This window comes from Bipolaris sorokiniana (genome assembly GCF_000338995.1).
Source record: "Bipolaris sorokiniana ND90Pr unplaced genomic scaffold COCSAscaffold_12, whole genome shotgun sequence".
In the NCBI taxonomy this organism is placed as follows: Eukaryota; Fungi; Ascomycota; class Dothideomycetes; order Pleosporales; family Pleosporaceae; genus Bipolaris; species Bipolaris sorokiniana.
The window spans coordinates 501,691-522,236 of record NW_006911906.1 but is presented as its reverse complement, the minus strand read 5'-3'; the positions used below and the strand labels follow the sequence as shown (position 1 = coordinate 522,236).

General features: G+C 53.3%; 8 protein-coding genes across 8 annotated transcripts; 4 read left to right on the top strand and 4 right to left on the bottom strand.

Annotated features, from left to right (window-relative positions):
* Positions 1–1,560: 1,560 nt before the first annotated feature.
* Positions 1,561–2,352, top strand: COCSADRAFT_183496 (uncharacterized protein; the record flags this gene model as incomplete). The annotated part of the gene is made up of 1 exon (XM_007704612.1): positions 1,561–2,352. The coding sequence occupies one exon, from the start codon at positions 1,561–1,563 to the stop codon at positions 2,350–2,352; it is 792 nt and encodes a 263-aa protein (XP_007702802.1).
* A 615-nt stretch (positions 2,353–2,967) lies between these two features.
* Positions 2,968–5,025, bottom strand: COCSADRAFT_123146 (uncharacterized protein). The gene is made up of 2 exons (XM_007704611.1): positions 4,351–5,025; positions 2,968–4,291 (listed from the first exon to the last, which is right to left on the bottom strand). Exons 1-2 carry the CDS (start codon positions 4,998–5,000, stop codon positions 3,178–3,180), a joined length of 1,764 nt encoding a protein of 587 aa, XP_007702801.1. The 5' UTR covers positions 5,001–5,025; the 3' UTR covers positions 2,968–3,177.
* Positions 5,026–5,861: 836 nt separating this feature from the next.
* Positions 5,862–8,663, bottom strand: COCSADRAFT_148232 (uncharacterized protein). Its single transcript, XM_007704610.1, has 5 exons — positions 8,275–8,663; positions 8,094–8,210; positions 7,848–8,037; positions 6,692–7,787; positions 5,862–6,640 (listed from the first exon to the last, which is right to left on the bottom strand). Exons 1-5 carry the CDS (start codon positions 8,397–8,399, stop codon positions 6,204–6,206), a joined length of 1,965 nt encoding a protein of 654 aa, XP_007702800.1. The 5' UTR covers positions 8,400–8,663; the 3' UTR covers positions 5,862–6,203.
* A 705-nt stretch (positions 8,664–9,368) lies between these two features.
* On the top strand, positions 9,369–11,707 carry COCSADRAFT_231768 (uncharacterized protein). The gene is made up of 3 exons (XM_007704609.1): positions 9,369–10,032; positions 10,496–10,710; positions 10,763–11,707. Exons 1-3 carry the CDS (start codon positions 9,592–9,594, stop codon positions 11,565–11,567), a joined length of 1,461 nt encoding a protein of 486 aa, XP_007702799.1. The 5' UTR covers positions 9,369–9,591; the 3' UTR covers positions 11,568–11,707.
* Positions 11,708–12,213: 506 nt separating this feature from the next.
* Positions 12,214–14,716, bottom strand: COCSADRAFT_39191 (uncharacterized protein). The gene has a single exon (XM_007704403.1). The coding sequence runs from the start codon at positions 14,511–14,513 to the stop codon at positions 12,681–12,683; it is 1,833 nt and encodes a 610-aa protein (XP_007702593.1). The 5' UTR covers positions 14,514–14,716; the 3' UTR covers positions 12,214–12,680.
* On the top strand, positions 14,700–16,490 carry COCSADRAFT_231755 (uncharacterized protein). The gene is made up of 2 exons (XM_007704608.1): positions 14,700–15,356; positions 15,416–16,490. The coding sequence occupies exons 1-2, from the start codon at positions 14,886–14,888 to the stop codon at positions 16,019–16,021; spliced, it is 1,077 nt and encodes a 358-aa protein (XP_007702798.1). The 5' UTR covers positions 14,700–14,885; the 3' UTR covers positions 16,022–16,490.
* On the top strand, positions 16,483–17,997 carry COCSADRAFT_39189 (uncharacterized protein). The gene has a single exon (XM_007704402.1). It carries the CDS (start codon positions 16,895–16,897, stop codon positions 17,753–17,755), a length of 861 nt encoding a protein of 286 aa, XP_007702592.1. The 5' UTR covers positions 16,483–16,894; the 3' UTR covers positions 17,756–17,997.
* Positions 17,998–18,007: 10 nt separating this feature from the next.
* COCSADRAFT_39188 (uncharacterized protein) lies at positions 18,008–20,517 on the bottom strand. Its single transcript, XM_007704401.1, has one exon. It carries the CDS (start codon positions 20,215–20,217, stop codon positions 18,166–18,168), a length of 2,052 nt encoding a protein of 683 aa, XP_007702591.1. The 5' UTR covers positions 20,218–20,517; the 3' UTR covers positions 18,008–18,165.
* Between the last annotated feature and the right edge of the window lie 29 nt (positions 20,518–20,546).

Sequence of the window (20,546 nt, the reverse complement as noted above, 5' to 3'; positions counted from 1 at the left end):
GGTTTCTGCGTTTGTTGGCGAGTTGTTCTTCTTGACGGTTCCGCAGAATCGGTGGTGATTCGGTCAACCATGGCGATTGATTCCTAGGTTGATGGGTTCTTGGTAGTCTCCGTGTCTCTACCTTGGCGCACTCTACGCGGCTTTTCCGAAGTTAATCCGACTCGCGTGAGTACAGAAATTCCAAACCCAAAGGCTTCGGTCGACAGGAGATCAATGGGATCCTGTCTATGTGAATGTTAGATGTAACGGTGTAAGGTTCCGGATCAACTCCGGAAACACTTGGTTTTGGATGTAGTCTGAACAGACAGCTGCGATATTGTTTGAATGCCGTCACCGGCGGTGGTGAGATTTTTGATATAATGTAACGGCGCAGGCAAGACTACTCGGATCAGTATCGGCGGTAGTGTCACTCAGAGGCATATGGGAGTGCGTGGGACATCAAACGAGCCTTAATTCGAATAGACACCTATAGGCCTTGTACGAAAGGATATCAAAAATCTATCGAGCTACGGTATGGAGAAGGTGGGGTTTTATATCAGCAGATCTGCCCTCGGCTAGTGCGTGCCCATGTTCGGATCCCTTTCGGATGTTAGTTCAGTGTGTACTCGAACCGTTACACCAAGAGATTGGCTCACGCGATTATCACGCGCAAACCTGCTCAACCCCAGTACGTACGTACTGCTTATCCATGCACATCTAGCTCCACTGCGTATGGCATCAATGGGATCCCCATCTATTGAGATGAGCATTATCAGATCATCGCTGATATGGGTTCTTCAGTCTGCTACACTTAGTGGCTCTTGCTCAGAATCTCTGGTAAAGACCCCAGTCGGTTTCCTTAGGCGAAGCTTGGACTGAGTAAAAGTAGCTTTCCACACAAGCGCACGGATAGAGTATGAAGCCCAGAGATCAACTAGTGTGACGACAGGAATAACAATTGATTCTCACTGAGAGTGTTTCGCATCTGAAGCAATATTGGATGTTCGTGTTTGTGCCTGACAGCGCATGAGGTGGTGCGCATGTGCGCGGCGTAATCGGTCTACTGCAAGTAGGCGCAGCGCATCCTGGCTATCCCTCGCAGGTTACGAAAAAGACAAGTTCGGGGCAAGTTCGTCAGAGTTGCAAGCGTAATGGTGGGCGCAAGAAGGAAAAGATCATCAGGGCCTTGGACGTTGCCATGCACGTGTTGCGGGCCAGAGCCGTCAAATCCAGCGGTGAACCAATCAGGCCTTACGTCACCGTGCCAACGAATCCAGGCTGGGCAGAGACACCACAGCCGCACCGGCCGCGCGCCCATCTACACATCGACCTTGGCCAAACCGCACCATCTACTGCCCATATTCCCTCCAGCTACTGTCAATTGTGTGCCACTTAGCGCACCCATTGTTCTGTATTCCCACTGCTTGTCCGCAACTTGTCTTGTGTGCTTGTCCACTCCCCCAGCCATCTCCATATCGATAAATCGCTCGTTCTCCTGCCACACCGCAGCCTTTACTGGCGCAAGTCGCATCTCTTCTCCCGTACAACACTCGCTCAGTCCACGACATCACTTCCTCGAAAATGCGTGCCGCCTTCGCCCCGCTGCTACTGGCACCGCTGGCAGCCCTCGCCGCACCCGATCTTGTTGCCGACTTCGAGCCCGCCGTCGAGGGACTACAGAACAAAGTATACGACTCGATGCCCACGGCCCCGGCAAATGTACAACCCGAGCTCCTCAAAAGACAGGGCAACGCATGCGCAAACAACTACTTCGACTGCGCTCGCCTAGGCGCTCCGGGCCTCTGCTGCCCTCGAACGGCAGTCTGCTCCGCCGACCAGGCCGGTCACGTAGCATGCTGTCCTCAGGGCGTTGCATGTACCGGAGCTCTCGCCGTCCCAACAGCCAACCCCACCGCAACTACGTCAGTGCCATTTGTGATCGCCAGCACAACCACGGGCGGGCCCTTCGTGCAGCAGACGAACGGCGCAAACCACGGAAGCACGGTACAGAACCAATTCTACCCTTTCCCGTACATACCGACGACTTATCAAAACGCAGCTGCCTGCTCGTCCGCTTATACAAGCTGCCAAAGCGATGCTGCAAGCTGTACAAATGCTCTTGCCAATGGCGCCCCGGGCGTAACCGTTTCCGCTCCCAATGGCGGCGCTACCATTACTGCGATTCCAAGCGTCGGTCTTTCGTCTGCACAGAGCATTTGCTCAAGCTTGAGTAGCTTGGGCTGCTCCCAGTTGACTGTCGAGGCTTGTCGCGCGTTTGACGGTAATGGAAACGCTGCGTGGAGGGCACCCTGCCGCGATTACCTCATGACTGCCGGAGTTGCCCTCGGCATAGCAGGTCAGCTTCTCACATAATTTGCGGTTTCGAGAGCGCGAGAGAGAGAGATGCAGTCTAGTCACTTTCGATTCTAATGTGGATAAATAATGGCTGGATGTGGAGGTGAATTTTCCTTTTCCAAAATACTTGTCAACAGACTGGGGGCAGAGTTGGTTCAAAAAACTAACAACTCGTGCTTCGGCACTCGAGGTCATGTGGTTTTTCGCTCTTTGTTTCTGAGTCTGTTTCTCTGTCTCCTTCCTCTTTATTTTTTTGGCATTCTTTTTGGCGTTTTCATGGAAGCGACTTTCTCGCTCAGCGATGTTTTCATGTGCCAATTGACAGATACGAAGTTCACAAGAGAGAGAGAGAATGCAGCTTATGCCTTTGTCGCCGTATATATATATGTACTGCATGAGTGGCTTTTGTAGATATGTGCACAATCAAAATGTTTATCCATCTACTTTTTACTCTGAACTGGTGGTGATGTCATGACGAAGGGAGATTGAGTGACTGGATTTTGTTTTTGTCATCTTTGATCCGGTCACGATGACACTAGACACATGGATGCACATCATATGTATTGGTATATAGACGAGAGGAATGGACATGTATGTTACAAAGCAATAAGATGGAATCAAAGACAGAAAGTAGCTACTATACTATAAACTTCTTTTTACTTTGTATAATGGTATTACAATATAAACGTTGGGTACTTTTCCTTCCCTTTCCCACTATATACATCGCACCAGTGCGAACATCTGTAAACCAATTGCAGCATAACCCACATGACCTCTTTACTTTTCCCATTCCCTACTCCTCAACCCAATTATATACACACATTACAAAATCATTCCACCGCCTCAAAACCTTTGAGCCGGCTCCACCCTGCCCCCCGCAACAACCCCATCAATCCGCTCAAAACTGCTCTTCCGACTCACTTCCTCCGACTCCTTCCCAAAATCCTTCTGCTTCAACTCCCAACTCCCAATCCTTTCATGCCCCTTCTTCGCATCGACCACCGCGCCTGCTGCACCCTCACTTGTAAGCCTCAGATCAGCATCAGACGCAAGTTTCGCCACGCCCTTGAAGCCGCCCAGTCCCCTTCCCTTACCAGTACCATCATTGTTATCGACGTTGCGTTGCGGACGGTGCACTCGCACACCACCAAACACCATAACGAGTGCAAAAACAACAGCAGCAACGACGAGCGTGACGACCGCGCCAATGATACCGCCTACAACGGGGGAAAGTCGGGCTTTGAGTTCGCGGATGGAAGATGGAGAGGAAGAAGGCAAGTCATCGAGACTCTTCTTTGCTTCAGCGCCCCAGCAGAACAGACTGCCGCTGTTGCATGTGCGGCACCATTCTGCGATGCCGGACACGGCTATGGCGGTGAACTGGCGCTCGAACTCGGTCCAGGACATGTCTGTGTTCGAGGGTTCGTGGTTGAACAAAGGGTAAGCGACGAGTTGCTTAGCGTCTGTGGCGTTGTGGAAGGAGAAGCGGACCCAGAGGTTGTCAGGGCTGGGGCTGGGTTCTTTGATTGTGCTGAAGAGTTCGAAGATGAGGGCCGAGGCGTAGGAAGGGATGGATTTGAAATTCGGAGATTTTGTGTCGAGGTTGAGGAGGGAGATGAGGCCCGTCATTGCGTCTTCTTCGCCAAAGTAAAAGGTTAGGCGCTGGGATGGGGAGCTCTCGTTACTTGGCTTGGTTTTATTGGCGATTTGAAGGTTGAATGAGTCAAGGACAGAGCTGGCGAGAGTCTTGCCTCCAATGGCCTGGTGGTTTGCATCGGTTGGTAGGTCTGATGCGTTGCCGTAGAGGTGCCAGGCAACTTCATCGGCAAGGTGGCCGAGCCGGTCATAGGTACCAGTGTAGTCAGAGTCGTTTGCCGATAGGGCCTTGTAGACGCTAGAATTGTGCGAGTATTGGTAAGAGATGTAGTCGGATATCTCAAGAGCCGAACGGGCATTACTATTGACAATCAGCTTTTCTGTGTACCAGATATGAACCTATGTGACAATTGAACTCACAAATATGCCTCGGGAAGTGTGCCTTCCAGCCAGTCTAAGTTCAATTTCTTGAACAGATCAGCATTGGCCGCCTCCATTTCCTTGAACTTTTTTGTTTCGAAAAAGTTCAGTGCAGCTACTTGCGCAAGAGGACAGTTTTGCGATCCAGAAATGAATCTTGAATCAGGGTCTTCTAGACCAGCAGCTTGGATACTGGCATACTGGTATCCGTTGAGCGGGTAATCAACCTGGGTGCCATCTGCAAGGCGGCTAGTGACTTGTCCGGTTCCGTTGGAATTGCTGTTCGGAGGATATAAACCCTGCATAAATGCTTGTGCAGAAGAAACAAGGTATGGTTTTTCCAGAGTTTGAACCCTTATTTGGTCATTGTCTATGACATCGACTGACATTCCTGCAACATGCTGTACACCAAGCTTGTTTGGTGAGTCGCCAGTGATGTATCTTGTTCTGAAGTTTTCTCCGAGCGTGTACATTTGTTGGGCGCCTAGTGCCGTCAGGACCTGGGTATCGTTTCGTAGAATGGGCGTTCGCTCTCCAGTTCGAATAAAGGCGAAAGAGGCAAGCGTGTAGTGAGCACTATCATCTGAAGAAGCCTGGGCTACGACAAGCCCGGCCGAAGCCACAGCTGCGACCGAAATGCGCATGAGCATAGTGAGAGCTTTTTGAATTTGTATACTTTAGCACCAGTAACAGGCTTGAGCATAGGCACTGGGATTGCATCTTTATTTATTCTTAATGAATGCGGCACAGGCAACTAGCTGCATATCCACCCTCAAGGCAAACCGTCAACTAATTAGGCTACCCGCCAGAAGAAACAAGCCACAGGCTCGTAGCTCCCCAATTACGGCGGTGACTAGCGGTCTAAAGAGGAATTAGCGCAGAATCAAATCCCATCTATTTACGCGCTGCATGCCTGAGTGGGGCGCAATGCGGCGTATTGTCCCGCCCTGCAGTAATAGTGTTTTCTGTCTCGACCAACAACCAATACGCAGACCAATAACTTCGACTGTATGCAACCCAACCTCGACAGGTGCACGAGCGAGGACGATGCATGGCGTGGTGTTTATGGACTTCCAAATCAGCCGGATTGCATGTCAGCATCATGAAAAACGGTATGACCGTTTCGTCTTGAAGGATCTAACTGGGCTGTCAAACGCGGTGGGCCGGGGCCGAGTAGCAGTGCAGTGGTCAGTGTCTGCTAGTCCTAAGCTGTGATTGCCTGCCCTCACATAAGGCCATAACCGCCATACCCTATGCAGATACTGCTCCATGTAAGTAAACGCTTCTTGGCACCATCACCGACAACCGGTCAAAGGAAACACGCCATGTCTTCAGGTACAATTCGAGTCACGTCACATTGCAATTACTATTTGTCGCACATGGACGGGAAGTAACCACAAATGTATACTGCATGCAGCCCGGCCGTCGACTATTTGACCCTGCGCAGGACGCCTTCTGTGGATGCATGTGCATGCGGTGTACTCATGACAAGCTTTGCGGATGTAAAAAGGGTGGAGTTTAAATGTAAAAGCGGCCCATCTCAGCCTAATTTTGCACACGGTCCAACCCATAGCTGGGCAAGTCTGGACCTGTCATTGAATTGAGGCCTCCCACTAGGCTCACCACAAGCTGCCGACCCACCCGGCTTGAAAGAACTCTTCACGCATAGCAAACTCAGTTACTTGTTTGTTTGATATTAAATAAGATGTCTCTGCCAACAACTGGCAAGTATTGCTACAGCGGCCTTGCGATGCAGTTCAAGGCCTTTGTCCACCGCGCTCAAAACGCCTATTTCGGTCTACTATCAAGCGACTAGAACCGGACATACCCTTGGCTTTTCGTCAAGCACTACTCTACAAGCTAACCTCAACACGGCCCTCGGCACCTGGCGCACCACCAGACTGCAGCGAAGGCAGTAGGTAGGTGATATCATCCCAAGGATGCCTGTAAAGGCCAGTGCGCAGCCTCTTCTGGTCGAGGAAGTGAGCAATCAGACCGATACTTCGGCCAAGAACGAAGAGACCGTTGAGTACACCCATCTTCAGGTAGTCCTCGGCCTCCTCGTTGGAGAAAGCACCACCGTTGCGGACAAGGTCAACAAAGCAGACAGCAATGCAACCGTCAACGTTGAGAATCAGGTTGTCCTTCTTGGACGTTGTGACTGACTCGACAGCAAGAGCATAGTCGAGCAGCTTGGTGCTGGGGAAGTTCTTCTTGACGTACTCCTTGACGAGCTCGACACGAAGATCGGGGTTGTTGCGGGACTTGATCCTGTGGCCAATACCGGGGACTAGGCAATGTTAGCTATTGCATTCACACATCTCTTCCCAAATTCACTTACTCAGCTTGTTCTCTTTCCTCATCGTGTCAACAAAGTCACGAGGGCTGAGACCCTTGTCAAAGGCCTTGCTGAACTCCTCGGCAGCACCGTCGAGCGCACCACCAAAGCGTGATCCAATGGTCAAAAGACCAGAAACCAAGGCACTGATGAGATCCTTGCCAGCACGAGTGGTGATGATGGTGTTCATGGCACCAGAAACGGCGGGACCGTGATCGGCAGTCAACATAAGCACCATCTCGAGGAAACGGCTGGCGTAGTTGGGCAGACGGCGACGGAACCAGAGCAGCGACATGACACCACCGATACCAATTTCCTCCCTGAAGACATCAGAGATGGGCATACCAGCGTAGAGCAGCTCCTGGCCACGGTCATCGGAAATGGTGGAAATGAAAGCAGCAGGCTTTCGGATGAGACCGAGTTCCTGTGCCCATGAGTAGTCAATGGGAATCTTGGGAACAACGGGCTCGGGCTTGGGAACAATGGTTCCGTCCTTGACCAGCTTCTGGTAGACCTGGGCAAGAGTGTTGGGCATGTCCTCAAAGGTCTCTGGCACGTAGATACCAGCTTCCCTCATGGTCTTGTTCTTGGTTGCCGCAGTCTCGAGCTGAGAGTTGGCGAAAGAACCAGCGTGACCGAATTGCACCTCGGTCTTGAGCATACCGGCAACGGTACCAATGGCCCAAGCAACGATGGGCTTGGTGACTTGGCCAGACTTGACGGCCTCAATGACGCGGTATTCCTCAACACCACCGACCTCACCGAGCAGCACAATGATCTTGCAGTCGGGGTCGGATTGGTATCGGAGAACGTGGTCAATGAAAGTGGTACCGGGGTACCTGTCACCACCAATGGCAACACCCTCGAGCACACCGTCGGTAGTGTTGGCAATGATGTTGTTCAGCTCGTTGGACATACCTCCAGACTTGGAGACGTATGAGACGGAGCCGGGGCGGTAAAGTTTCGAGGCAACAATATTGTCCATCATACCACCAGTGTTTCCAATCTTGAACGCACCGGGCTTGATGCCACCAACGGTGGCGGGGCCGATGATGGTAATGCCCTTCTTCTGGGCAACGTGGAGAATCTCGCGAGCACGCTAACCAATGTCAGTTTTTTTTTCATTTTCCAAGATGTAATAGTTGTCCCGGGTACTTACTCGCTCGGGAACACCCTCGGCGATGATGGCAATGCACTTAATCTGGGGGAATTCCATCAACTCCATGGTGGATTGGTAGACGGAACGCGACGAGGCAAAGTTGACGACGGTGTCAACATCGCTATGCTTGCCAACGGCCTTCTCGACGGTCTGGTATACGGGCAGCAGCGTCTCGCTGGTTCCCCAGTACCTGGTTATTGTCAGACGAGCAGTCACACCAAAGTGGGACGATTGCTTGGCACGCACATTTTGCTGACGAACTGGCCGCCGAATGTGTAGATGATACCGGCGACCGAGGGCTGCTTGCGCTTGCAGATGAAGTCGAAGTCGAGCATGCCCTGGACGGCACGGGGCTGCAGTCCGCTGTTGACGGCATGTTAGAGGCGTGCTCTGCTGCATTGGGGCAGGGCGGGGTGTGTTTTCTTACTAGACGAAGCATCGTGTCCTCGGGTGGAAGAGGGTATGGGCAGCCGGGGGGCTCAAGGGCCTCGAGGGAGCGGCAAAGCGGCGGATGTTGTCGTTGGCCGCCTGGGCGGGCGCTGAGGAGGACATGATGGCCGTGTGTATGGGAGCGTCACTTGTCGAAGGGAAGCTTCGGGGAGTTTCTGGGGAGGGCAAAGGGTCAGTCGGGCCCAGGCTCTTGTATGTATGGAGTGCAGCCGTGAGCAGGTAGGCGCGACAATGGCTGGCGGAAGGGTTCGGGGGAGAGAGGTCGCTCAGCGGGAAAAAATGCAGCGGGCAAGGTGTAGGGGCCAGACAGGCACGAGGAGTATAGAAGCGGAGCGGAGGGGATCGAGAGGGGAACTGACCTTATGGGTGCAATGCCGGGCGAGGGGCAGTGCGGCAGATGCTTGGACAATTTAGGAGAAGGTTGCGAGGAGAGAACAGCGTTTGTGGCCAAAAGTGCGGGCGCCTACTCTGTTGGTCTGCTGGCGGTGTTGAGCTGGAGATTGCGCTGCACAAACTAAATCGCTGCGGCGCTAGGCCCAAGACCCGAGCGGTGAACGGGGACCCGAATGTCTTGCTCGTTGCCAATGCCGCCCCTCGGAGTCGGGACAACCATTTTAATTCGCACGGAAAGGCGCCCATCAGCCTTTGTCTCCGGCGCCCGTTGCCATAGTCCGCCTCCAAGGGGCAAAGTCCGCTCCATGGGCAAAGTCCGCCCCAAAGCCGTCGGGATTGCGCTGCTTTCGGGTGGTTACCATCTCGTCGAGGGGCACAGACGCCCTTCCGCTGTGCCTGTGGCCATGGTGGGGTGGGTCGGCGGTGATAGGCCAGTAACCCGCCGAATAGCCTAGCCCTGCATTTGCCTGCACCCTCCCAAGCTCAACACGTAAGGAAAAAAACACCAGACCGCCTCGCACGCTTCGTCTGCCCGCCGTCTGACCATTGCCCGTTTTGCCAGCAATTCTTTCTGATTCTTTCTGCTCCTCGACCCCCCTGTGTCCAACCCTCCCCAACAAATATAGGTTCGTGCCGCCAGCCCCGCCCTGCCAGTTTGCATCCTGTCGTCCCGGCCCCCTCACCATCGTTGTCCGAAGTCGTCTCTGTCGCCGGACATTGCCCAACGCCCCATTTCTCTCCCCGACATTGCTGCCGGCATTGGCTCTGCTCTTCTCTTGTTCCTCCTTCCTTGCCATATCTCCTTGCAGTCCCTTGCCTCGCCCGCAACCTGCTCCTTCTCCTACTCTTTTCTGTCCTGCCCATACTCACCACCTGTAGTGCAGTTTGACCCATCTTCACAATGTCAGCCAAGTCCATCCTCGAGGCCGACGGCAAGGCCATCCTCAACTACCACCTCACCCGCGCCCCAGTCATCAAGCCCACTCCTCTGCCTGCCCAGGCCACACACAACCCTCCCCCCAAGCTTGCATCGCTGTACTTCCCCGCCGACGAGGATGTCAAGGGCGTCCTCGACCAGGCAGAGGCCACATACCCATGGCTGCTGACCCCCGGCTCCAAGTTCGTTGCAAAGCCAGATCAGCTCATCAAGAGGCGAGGCAAGAGCGGTCTGTTGGCCTTGAACAAGACCTGGCCTGAGGCGCGTGAGTGGATCGAGGCGAGGGCAGGAAAGGAGCAGCGTGTTGAGACTGTTGATGGTGTCCTGAGACAGTTCTTGGTCGAGCCCTTTGTCCCCCATCCCCAGGACACCGAGTACTACATCAATATCAACTCTGTGCGAGAGGTACGTTCACCGTGTTTCAATTTTTTCTTCGTCTCTTTTCTTCATTTCTTTGCTTCGAGTCGTTTCAAGTCGGTTTGTGCGAGAACACTGCCTGGCACAGTGACAGGTGTGGAAAAGACATGTTTAGGTGTGCTGGGCGTAAGCTGCGCGAGAGCGTGCGGAGCAGGAGGGCTGGCTCAAGCACACGGGCGTACCGCCTGGTTTTGTTTGAAGGCGGGCCGGACGAAGGGAACACTCGCCGACCCACTTCTGCAAAGCACCTACTCCTTTGCGATGCGCACGTCCACTTTCACATGTCAATTCTCCTGGCGCTTCAAGCGTCTTACGTCCATGTACCGGGTTTTGTCATTCCAGGCCCTTGGTGTTGCGGCTCTTGCCAGCTGCATTTGTGTGGGCCACTGCGCGATCTTGCCAATCCTGTCAATTTTAGCCCGATCTAGCCGCTAACATCTGCACTTAATAGGGCGACTGGATCCTCTTCACCCACGAAGGCGGTGTCGACGTTGGTGATGTCGATGAGAAGGCAGAGAAGCTTCTCATTCCCGTCGACCTCAAGGAGTACCCTTCAAATGAGGAGATTGCTGCTACTCTCCTGAAGAAGGTTCCCCAGGGTGTACACAACGTCCTCGTTGACTTCATCTCAAGATTATACGCCGTCTACGTCGACTGCCAATTCACGTAAGCCATCCGTCTGTAGCGCCTACTACTTGACACTAATGCACTGCTGCAGCTACCTTGAGATTAACCCCCTCGTCGTCATCCCTAACGAGGAAAAGACATCAGCTGAGGTTCACTTCCTTGATCTTGCTGCCAAGCTCGACCAAACTGCTGAGTTCGAGTGTGGTGCCAAGTGGGCTATTGCCCGTAGCGCAAATGCGCTCGGAATAGCTGCTGCTCCTGCAAAGGATGGTAAGACTACCATCGACGTCGGCCCCCCGATGGAGTTCCCTGCTCCTTTCGGTCGTGAGATGAGCAAGGAGGAGGCATATATTGCCGAGATGGACGCAAAGACTGGTGCTTCTCTCAAGCTGACCATTCTCAACGCCACTGGCCGTGTCTGGACCCTAGTTGCTGGTGGTGGTGCTTCCGTCGTCTACGCCGACGCTATCGCCTCTGCTGGCTTTGCTAGTGAGCTTGCCAACTACGGTGAATACTCTGGTGCCCCCACCGAGACCCAGACCTTCCACTACGCCCGCACTGTCCTTGACCTCATGCTCAGGGCACCTCAACACGAGGAGGGCAAGGTTCTCTTCATTGGTGGTGGTATTGCCAACTTCACCAACGTTGCCTCGACCTTCAAGGGTGTCATTCGCGCTCTGAGGGAAGTCGCTCCTCTTCTCATTGAGCACAACGTCCAGATCTGGATCCGTCGTGCTGGTCCCAACTACCAGGAAGGTCTTAAGAACATCAAGAGCGTCGGCCAAGAGCTCGGCCTCAACATGCACGTCTACGGCCCTGAGATGCACGTGTCGGGTATTGTGCCCTTGGCTCTGATTCCCGGCAAGACGACGGACATTAAGGAGTTCTCTGGTTAAGCGCGTGCTTTGTATATTAGGGTCGCGGGTGTAAATGGGGAACTGCTAAAGGCTCATGATGATGGCTAGACAAAGAGTTGATGTTTGACAACTGTGCATGGCGTGAAGAATGCTGTGGCGAAGCCAGTGTTGCTTTGCCTGGCGTATGCCGATGTATATGGTTGTTCGACCAAAGGAATATAACATTTAATAACTTCCATCGTGTGTGTTCTTCTCTCTTTCTCTATATGTGCCCTATCTGTGATTAGTGATGATGCAAAAATGGAGTCATAATAGATGAATGTGGTATGTAGAGTGTTGTTGTGTTAGTCTGATAGAGGGAAGCATAATAGAAAGTAAAAAAGACAAAAACAAAAATATCAGTCGATACACCAGCCCGCCAAGCCACATTCCAACCCCAATAAGAGTAATCCAGCGCCGCCGTCCCATGGTGAATACCAGACTGCAGAATTTCTTCCCTCGTCAAGTTGCATTCATTGCTTAGGTCCCTCCAGCATCACTGGTTACCCGAGTGAGTGGATTTGAAAAAGGACACCACGAGACTCGAACTGGGCTCCTGCTGAGGTGGAGACAGGAAGGTAGATGGGGATGACGGTGTACCTTCTGATGAAGACCCGTTACAGGTGGCAAATTGGGAAAGTAATAGCTTTATAATGATAAGATTTTCGAAAGACGGTACACGAGCATATGTAATACAAATATCGTGCGCTTGATAAGATGATGATGGAAGCGGGGGAAACAAGATTGCGGGGGGCCAATTTGCTTGGGACGGATTTGAGCTCTTATCTCTCCCCCTCTCACACCCCCCTCTTACCCACTTTATCTTGCGAGGTTGCCAACGTTACACACAACACTCAGATTGCCATGCACGCCGTGTGTCATAATTCTTCAACATGCTGAAAATTTCAATGCAAACTATCAAACGAGGGATTTAACCAGAGGACAAGACCAGACCAGATGGATACAATGCACATGACCAGATAACAGCACACGGAGCAATGACGAGAGAAATCCAATAAAGCAAAATGACAGAGACAAAAAACTCCCTTCGCCATGCATAAAACGACAAATAAACAGGAGAGTGTATAAGGAAAATGAGATATGTCTAGGGTGTTATACAGCAATGCCCTTTCGCTTCCAACCACCAGGGCCTCTCCATGCCCAGAGGAAAAGACCCATGGCGAACCAAACACTAATAGTCATGGCCCAGAAGGTGGGCGCATAGCATGCCTTGCCATGGCAAAGGACGTCTTCTGGGTCTTTTTCAACACCAGCCTCGGCACTATTCGCGGCTTTCTGGTACACAGTAGCGTACACGGCGCCCCAGAGGGTAGCGCCTGCAGCAGGCGTCATGGCCAGAATGCCCCAGTTTGTTCCAAAGTTCTCGACGCCCCAGACGACAGAGACAACGATGGGAGTGAGGGAAAATACGGCACCATAACCTGCGCCGATGAGGGCGGAAACAACGGCGAAGCGAGAAGCGTGGTTCTGAACCCAGCCTGTTGCGAGCAGGAGCTGTCCGAGGGAGAGGAGGAAAGCGAATGCTACAAGGAAAGTGATGCGAGACATGGTGAACTTTCGGGGCTGCTCAGGAGGCGGGAGGGATGACACAGAATTTGCGACCGACTCTGGGTTGCGGCAATGCTGGTGCGACTGTGCAACAGGAGCAAGGATGTCAGAGAGTGTGCCGGTAGCCAAGCGAGCGAGGGTCGAGGTGATGGCAACAATGGACACGTGGGTGGCTGGTGAGGTATTGGTCGCGACGTTGGCAGGTGTAAGTGTCTCGATAATGGTGCCTAGGTTGTTGATGAAGGCTTCGCCGGGTCCAGTCACGAGGAAGAAGCCAGCTGCCAGCCACCACATGGTCGGGTCCATAATGAAGAGACGTGTTTCTTCGTTTAGAAGCCACGTCTTCTTACGAGCCTCCTCTTCTGCCTTTGCTTTCAGGCGCTCGGCTTCAGACTGTAGGAAGTCAAAGGTCGAGTCAGATAGGTCCTGCGTTTCCATGGTACCATAGCCATGGTGCTGTGCAGCTTGGTGGAAGAAACCGTCAGGCTGTAGAAGACCAGATCTCTCGAGCTCGTCAACAGCCTCGTCAATCATCTCTTCCTCGTCGACGATGCGTAGGGCGAAGAAGCCGACGGCGCCGACACAAAGCAGCAGGGTGCCCAAGAAGAGGAAGAAGCGGAAGACGTCAACATCTCCCCTGGTTCCATCGGCGTTCTTCTCGTACAACAAGCGGCTTCCAACCTGGCTTTGCCACATGCCGCTCAGTCCAAATGAGGCAATGGGTACCGCCAGAGCCACACCCTTGCTATTACCGCGGCCAAAGTTCTTTGCGCATGTTGTGACGGCAGACAGGTACATGCAACTCGTACCCATGCCGACAAGGGCAAAGGCCAGGATCATGACACCAAAAGGCCATCCATAGCCGCCAGCCGCAGGAGGCGGGCCGCTCCGGTATGCAAATGCAGCCAGAAAGTAGCCAGCGCCAAAGAGAACACCCGCAAGACCGGCGGGGACGCCAGGGCCCAGACGATCACAGAGGTATCCAAAGATGGGGACGAGGAGGTACAGGCCGAGCTCGGCCCCAATGGAGACGGCGTTGACCTGAACCTGGGTGTAATGGAGCTTGGACTGGAACAAATGTCCATAGAGGGAGAAGGCAGTGATGCTGCCGGCGCAGAGGCAGATGACGATGGCCCAGACAAAGCTGAGCCAGCGGAGGGCGGCGCGCTGCATCTTGACGCGGTCCTGTTCGTAGATGCCCTCGGCAACCTGCTCAAAGAAGCTTCCGGCGTAGCTGGTGCCCTGGCTGCGTCGTTGCGACTCGGTATCGCTGTCGGGGGCTAGGAGAGGGCGACGCGCGGGGTTTGAAGGATAGTCGAGCTTGTCGATGGTGGTGATGCCATTACCGCTATGCCGCTTGGAGGCCGGGGGTGACATGGGGGACGCGCGGTACGTGTGACGGGGTAGCGTATGGCGTGGATCGCAGTGGCATGGCCTCGCCCCGGCGGGAATATATGGCGAGCGCCCTTTGTTGGGGGCCTCTGGCAAAGGTATAGATAGTGCACAAAGGGCAACCGGCCGTGTTCCGCGAGACCAGCGGTCAGTCGGCAGCACTTAGACTGCACGTTGGTGTTGTCGCGCGAGGTAGCTTGCACGCCATACCGCCCAGGGAGTGACGCTGCAGCCAAACTACCGGGGCCGCTAGCCGTGGGACCGGGGGGTGGCAGCAATTCGCAATTCCAGTGCAAAGAAATACGCACCCAGCAGAGCAACCAGCAAACTCCACGTCGCCCACCACCACCCGCCCCCATGGCGCCCCAGCACGCCCTCGTCAGCTTCTCCCCCGTAGAGCTGTTCTTTTTGCGCAGGGCCCTGACACAGACGCCCCCCATCCGCCGCGATGTCACCAAAGGGCCCCGCGACTTTCGCTCCATGCGCGCAGAGTATGACGTCTTGCCCACTGCAAACGGAAGTGCGCGCATTGCCCTCGAGGATGGCACAGAGGCCCTTGTTGGCGTCAAGGCTGAAGTGGAAAAGACAAGCCAGCTGCCGACCCTGGGCGAGCCAGAAGATGTAGACATGGGCGACGGCGCCGACGAGAACAAGGCCAAGGGCCAGAATGCGTGGGTCGACATGACCGTCGAGATACCGGGTTTCCGAGAGGACGATGCCCTGCCCGTCTTCCTCGCCTCGATGCTCTCTGAGAGCCTGCTTGCGAGTGGTGAGCTCAAGGACCGGCTCTACATCAACAGGCGCTTTCACTGGAAGCTCTACATCGACGTAAGGAGCCATGTACACCCCACGACCCCACCACCAGCTTTCCCTCTGACAAATGCCAGATCCTCCTGCTCTCGCCGCCCCTATCCTACCCGCTTGCCATGCTCTCCATGACCTCCCACCTTGCTCTTCTCACCACACGCCTCCCCGCGCTCAAGTCGGAAAAAGACGAAGACCCACTCTTCGACGACGACTGGGACGCAGCCGTGCCCCTGTACCCCAAGCAGGCAGGAACAAACAAGACTGCGCCTCAACTAGGGAAGCCACCCGTCATCATACTAGCCATGGCCGTTGGCGCAAACATCATCTTCGACCCGGCTCCGGAGGAGCTAGCAGTCGCAGACGCTGTCCTTGCTGTCGCATGCACAAATTCGACAAACTCCGCTACGGGTGCGCGCATCGTCTCGATACGCACTATTGACCCTCCGTCCCATCTCACACCACCAGGTGTGCCCAACTCGATGAACACTGCTACTGGCGGTACTGCTCCCACGTCGACTGCCGACGCCCTTACGCAGCGCGAGCTGCTGGCAACATCAGGTGTATGGACACCACCTCGGGGCGGCATGAAGAGGAGTTTGATTGCGCAGGTGACCAAGATGGTAGTAGAGAACGGCGGGGTTGCTGAAGAGGTCATTGGCGCATTGGCAGCCATTGAAGTTGGCTGAAGAGAGTAGAGTGAACGCTGCGCACAACAACGCCCCACCAACACGTTGGATGGGGATGATCTCTCAACGACTTCATACCAGCAACAAGACCATGCATCTGGAAACCAGACTAGGCATGAACACAGCAAGACGTTCCAAAAGTCCGACATCAAATTAGTTTCAAGTTAGGCGGGCTTTTTGCGCCACTTAACAATTGCTCGACCAAGTCAAGCCATCCTTGTTGCCAGCACAAGGCATTCGCTATGGCCTTAGTCTCGAGCTGCTATAGTCAGACACGTGTAAATCAGTAGAACCATAGCATATCACCCCGACGGAATTAATCTTGTAACATACACAAAGACGGAACGTTGGTGTGTTTTCAATGGACAGCATCGGCAAAACAAGTGGCACGTTACCCTGGTAGCGTAGCAGAAGAACAAAGCGTCAACCTCACTTTGTGTCATGCATCACAGAAAACTAAGCAAACATGCTGGTCTCCAAAGTGATCCGACTTTGCTTTTCCGGCATCCCCATGCAGTCCGCAGCGCATCAGCCCCTTTGGGCTAGTGTAAATGCCATGTCAGCTGCATCCACGTCAATGATTGTTTTCTGAAAGCTTCCATATACACTACACCGACTTCGATACAATAAACACCCTCTTTTTGGTACGCGCCGACTACCCGTAGACGCAGAAACATCCCGTTCCTTATACGCAAACAAAGCTCGTCGCACAAACCGGCACATTCCTACCAGCATCCCGAGAGCGGTAGCAGTGACGACATTTTGTGGCTTGGCTGCCTTGTAAGACTAGCCCTTTGAAAGACGCAACATCCCGAAGCACCATTTGAACCCGAAAACCTTGGACGGGCCAAAGCAAGCGCCAACCAAGCAATCATGATGGACCTACAGCACCAATCCCACCTTTCAGCCTTCAGTCGCTTCTCCGATATGCTCAAAGACACGACTACAGGCCGGCGTAAGCCGAATGCCTCGGGGCATTCTGTTCGCAACCCCTCCATGACTGGCCTGCCCTCAGACCCCATAGCAATGTTCACGCGATCTCGCGGCGATTCTGATCCTTCGCGAGATACCCGCAGAAGCAGCGTGGGCAACTACGCCGATCGCATGCGCCAACTCTTCCACCCATCCTCCTCGCACCACACGCACCCCCACAAGCGCGGTATCAGCGACCTTCCCGCCGAAGTCTTGCAGCACATCTTCTTCTACCTCGAGTTCTGGGAGCTCGTCCGGTGCCAGCGTGTCTCCAAGTCATGGCGTGCCCTGGTTCCAGGCGACTCACCTCTGCTTGCCGAAATGCTCTACCTAAAGCCCTCGCGCAGCCTGCAAATCTACAACCTCCTCCCCACGACGTTTGAATTCGAAGTCCACGTCACGCCACATAGCATCGAGTCAGGAGCCCAGCCTCTTGGCACCCGCATCTCAAAAGGCGTCCGCAACGAGATCTCCCTCTCTCGACGCTGTATAGGTCTCATCCGGACGAGTCAGGAAATTGTGTTTCACCCCCTGATCATGGACTTTAACCATTGGGTTACGCGCGAGGGTGTTGCCGGCAATACGGACGGGTCTTGGAGGGATATGCTAGTTTCCATGCCCCCGTTGACGGAGCTGACACTGCGCGATGGTGGCCAAAAGAGGGGTGCTGTCAAGGTGCTTAATGTCAAGGGTCATGACGACGGGGTTAAGCTGGGTCAGCTGTTTGATGTTGTACACGACTGGATGCACAGGAGGATATGAGGAATGCATGAGGCGTTTGGGTTATTATTATCATGATTCATTTGGGCGCATTTTTGGAAAGGACACCGGTTGTCCTGGCTTATCTTCTTCGTCTCACTTCATTTTTAGTAATCAAACTGTAAATGATAGAATTAGCGTACGAGTGGGAAACTCGACATGGGGCGTCTGGATAATAGGTATGTATATACATGAACATAGATAAGGTATATAGTGCGGTACGTAGATAATACAAATAAACAAACTTTGTACAATTGAGTAGCTGCGAGAAATGACTGGAGCGCAAACTCCATCATCCACACACACGAATTGCAACGCTGAAAATATGTCCATGCTACTACTATTCTACTAGGGTATCTACGCTTCTTGATGCTGCGAAACCAACGCTGTGCATACAAATCAAACAAAAGAAGTTAAACCTTTAATCGCTGCACCAATTCCCTAATCTCCTCCTTAACCTCATCACAGCTCAAACGCTGTTCTTCATCCCCGTGCATCATACCACTAATCAAAGTCTGAACATCTCCACCAACATCCCCGTGATTCTGCACAAAATCTCCTGGAAAAAGACCTCTGCGGAGCTCTGACAGAGCAGCTATACGCTCCATCCTCGTGCTAAACTTGTGCAGCATCTCAAACGCCACGACACCCAGCGCGAAAACATCGAGTTTCTCGTTGACACCGCTACTCGCTGATGGACGATAGAATTCGGTGCCTACTGGCTTGGAACATGTATCGGAAACTGTACAACTCCCGCTCAACGCGGCTACGAGGCCAAAGTCACCGATTCGGGGTGTCATATGCAGGTGATTGCGCTGGGGACACGATTTGCAGCTTGACATGTCAATGGAACCGTATGGTGGGTGACGCGCAGTGGAAAGCGAGAGGAAGACGTTGGCGGGTTTTAGGTCGCGGTGGACGACGCCCTGAGCGTGTAGGTATTCTACTCCTGCCACGATGTTGTTGAGTAGCTCGAGGGATACGCAGGAGTGGAAGCAATGTTGGCCGGTTTTCTGCCCAATGGATCCGGACTGTTCGGATGAGAGGAACGAAGCCAGGTTGGTTTCGCAGAGGCTCATTTGCACGTTGAGCATGAGGACTGGTCCAAGAGTTCGGTTCTGCATAAGGTGGTGGGGCACGTCGCTGTTCGAGATCATGCTGTCTGACATTTCAGAGATTGTTTCGTGAGAGCACGGCATGTGCGATCTGGGAATGTTCTCAATATCATCATCTTCCTCTTCGTCTGCATCCTCAACAGCGCTCATTCGGGACTTGGTTGATGAGATTGTTGCTATTGTCATCTGACTCGCCTGGCTGCCACGTCGGGTTTTGCGTTTGGTCCGTGTAAAGGTTTCCTTAATAGAGACATTGGCACCTTCACTCTGAGGCTCAGTTGTTCCTTCTCTGGGCTCGCTAAACTCAAAGACAATACCAGCGCTATTGCTGTTCTCGGTTCTAATGGGGGAGTCATCGAAGCTTAGGCTATCCAGTCTAGAATGAATGTCGTTGGTTCCTCCAGAGAAGGATGGAAAGGCAGCTCGGTCCTCTAAAAGACGGTCGTCTCGAAGCATCGGGATATCTGGGACGCCGGTGGTTTCAGTGGATGATGTAGTAAACTCGAGCCAGGCGTTGTGGTACCGAATGATGTTGTTGTGATCAAATCGAGCAAGCGAGCGAACTTCTTCAAGCATGCTTTCCAACTCTTCTGGCCCATGTTCTTGTATTCTTGCAACCTTGGCAGGGCTCACTGGAATCCTCTTGACCGCATAGAGTGACCCATCAAGTTTATGTTTGGCTTTGAAAACCTTGCCATATCCTCCTTTACCAACAATCTCCAATTCTGAAAACTCCCGAATATATCGATCAGTCTGCAGATGAGGATAACCCCGAAGTTGAAGTTGAACTGGACCTGAGATTCCAGAGAGGACATCGAAGCCTAGGGATGGTTGTTGAGGTAGATGCTGAGGCAGCCCATTACCTGGTAGTGCAACCAGAGCTTGTGAAGCTATTTCGGGAATGACAGAGAGCTTGTTTAGATTGCTCCGGGTAAGCCGATTGATTCCTTCGTTTGCCGTACTCCGATGACTTTGCATTTCATCGCTTGCGTAAGCATCGTCGACGTTGTTGGAAATTTGACGGGCAATTTCTTTGTAGGAGGCTCTACCCAATCGCTGGACTTCAGGGTCCGACGGGTCTTTGCCTAGCTGGGCTGCAACCTCGCGAATGGTTCGTTCCTCCAACAACGAATGTAACAAAAGATCGCGAACGTTCTGGGTTGAGCTTTGCCGTGGATCTAGAGGAGGTCGATGGGGCTGGATAGGTTGTCCTGAGGAAGTGGAATCTAGAGTGTTGACCCTTGACAGGACGCTGTCTTGTTTCAGCTGACTCTCTTCTTCATATTCGCTTTCTTCATCAGACGACTCCGAGCTGGACGATGAGTCGCCTGGCCTTCGGAACATGGACATGGCAGATGGAAACGGCAGTAGTTTGGAATCAACAACGGTAGTGCAGCCTAGATGCTGCTGAGCAGGGGCCTAGGCGCTGATAACTAGCTTTGAATCATTCAACGATTCCTAGACGAAAGGGGGTAAATGCAATCGTGAGGTAGTCACGCTCGCAGCTATGCGTTGTGCTGTGAAGCTGTAGCGTCGAGCTTATACCAACTCGGTGCCAGCAGCTGAGCACGCAGAACCTCCATGAGTACACGCTGTCTAGGCAAACATCGATTGTCGTAGAACTGGGTGGAAGTGCAACGTGTTAATTTGAGGGCGCAGAGCACAGTACAAGAAGTGCC

Bases quoted from the DNA above. Each gene is read 5' to 3' on its own strand.
- COCSADRAFT_39189 (XM_007704402.1), top strand. From the start codon at position 16,895: ATGATGGACCTACAGCACCAATCCCACCTTTCAGCCTTCAGTCGCTTC.
- COCSADRAFT_39191 (XM_007704403.1), bottom strand. From the start codon at position 14,513: ATGTCACCCCCGGCCTCCAAGCGGCATAGCGGTAATGGCATCACCACC.
- COCSADRAFT_148232 (XM_007704610.1), bottom strand. From the start codon at position 8,399: ATGTCCTCCTCAGCGCCCGCCCAGGCGGCCAACGACAACATCCGCCGC. The intron at 8,038-8,093 runs GTGCGTGCCAAG...GACAATAACCAG, and splicing joins GGCCAGTTCGTCAGCAAAAT to GTACTGGGGAACCAGCGAGA. The intron at 6,641-6,691 runs GTAAGTGAATTT...AACATTGCCTAG, and splicing joins GAGGAAAGAGAACAAGCTGA to TCCCCGGTATTGGCCACAGG.
- COCSADRAFT_39188 (XM_007704401.1), bottom strand. From the start codon at position 20,217: ATGTCCATGTTCCGAAGGCCAGGCGACTCATCGTCCAGCTCGGAGTCG.
- COCSADRAFT_231768 (XM_007704609.1), top strand. From the start codon at position 9,592: ATGTCAGCCAAGTCCATCCTCGAGGCCGACGGCAAGGCCATCCTCAAC. The intron at 10,033-10,495 runs GTACGTTCACCG...TGCACTTAATAG, and splicing joins ATATCAACTCTGTGCGAGAG to GGCGACTGGATCCTCTTCAC. The intron at 10,711-10,762 runs GTAAGCCATCCG...GCACTGCTGCAG, and splicing joins TACGTCGACTGCCAATTCAC to CTACCTTGAGATTAACCCCC.
- COCSADRAFT_231755 (XM_007704608.1), top strand. From the start codon at position 14,886: ATGGCGCCCCAGCACGCCCTCGTCAGCTTCTCCCCCGTAGAGCTGTTC. The intron at 15,357-15,415 runs GTAAGGAGCCAT...GACAAATGCCAG, and splicing joins ACTGGAAGCTCTACATCGAC to ATCCTCCTGCTCTCGCCGCC.
- COCSADRAFT_123146 (XM_007704611.1), bottom strand. From the start codon at position 5,000: ATGCTCATGCGCATTTCGGTCGCAGCTGTGGCTTCGGCCGGGCTTGTC. The intron at 4,292-4,350 runs GTGAGTTCAATT...GATTGTCAATAG, and splicing joins ACACTTCCCGAGGCATATTT to TAATGCCCGTTCGGCTCTTG.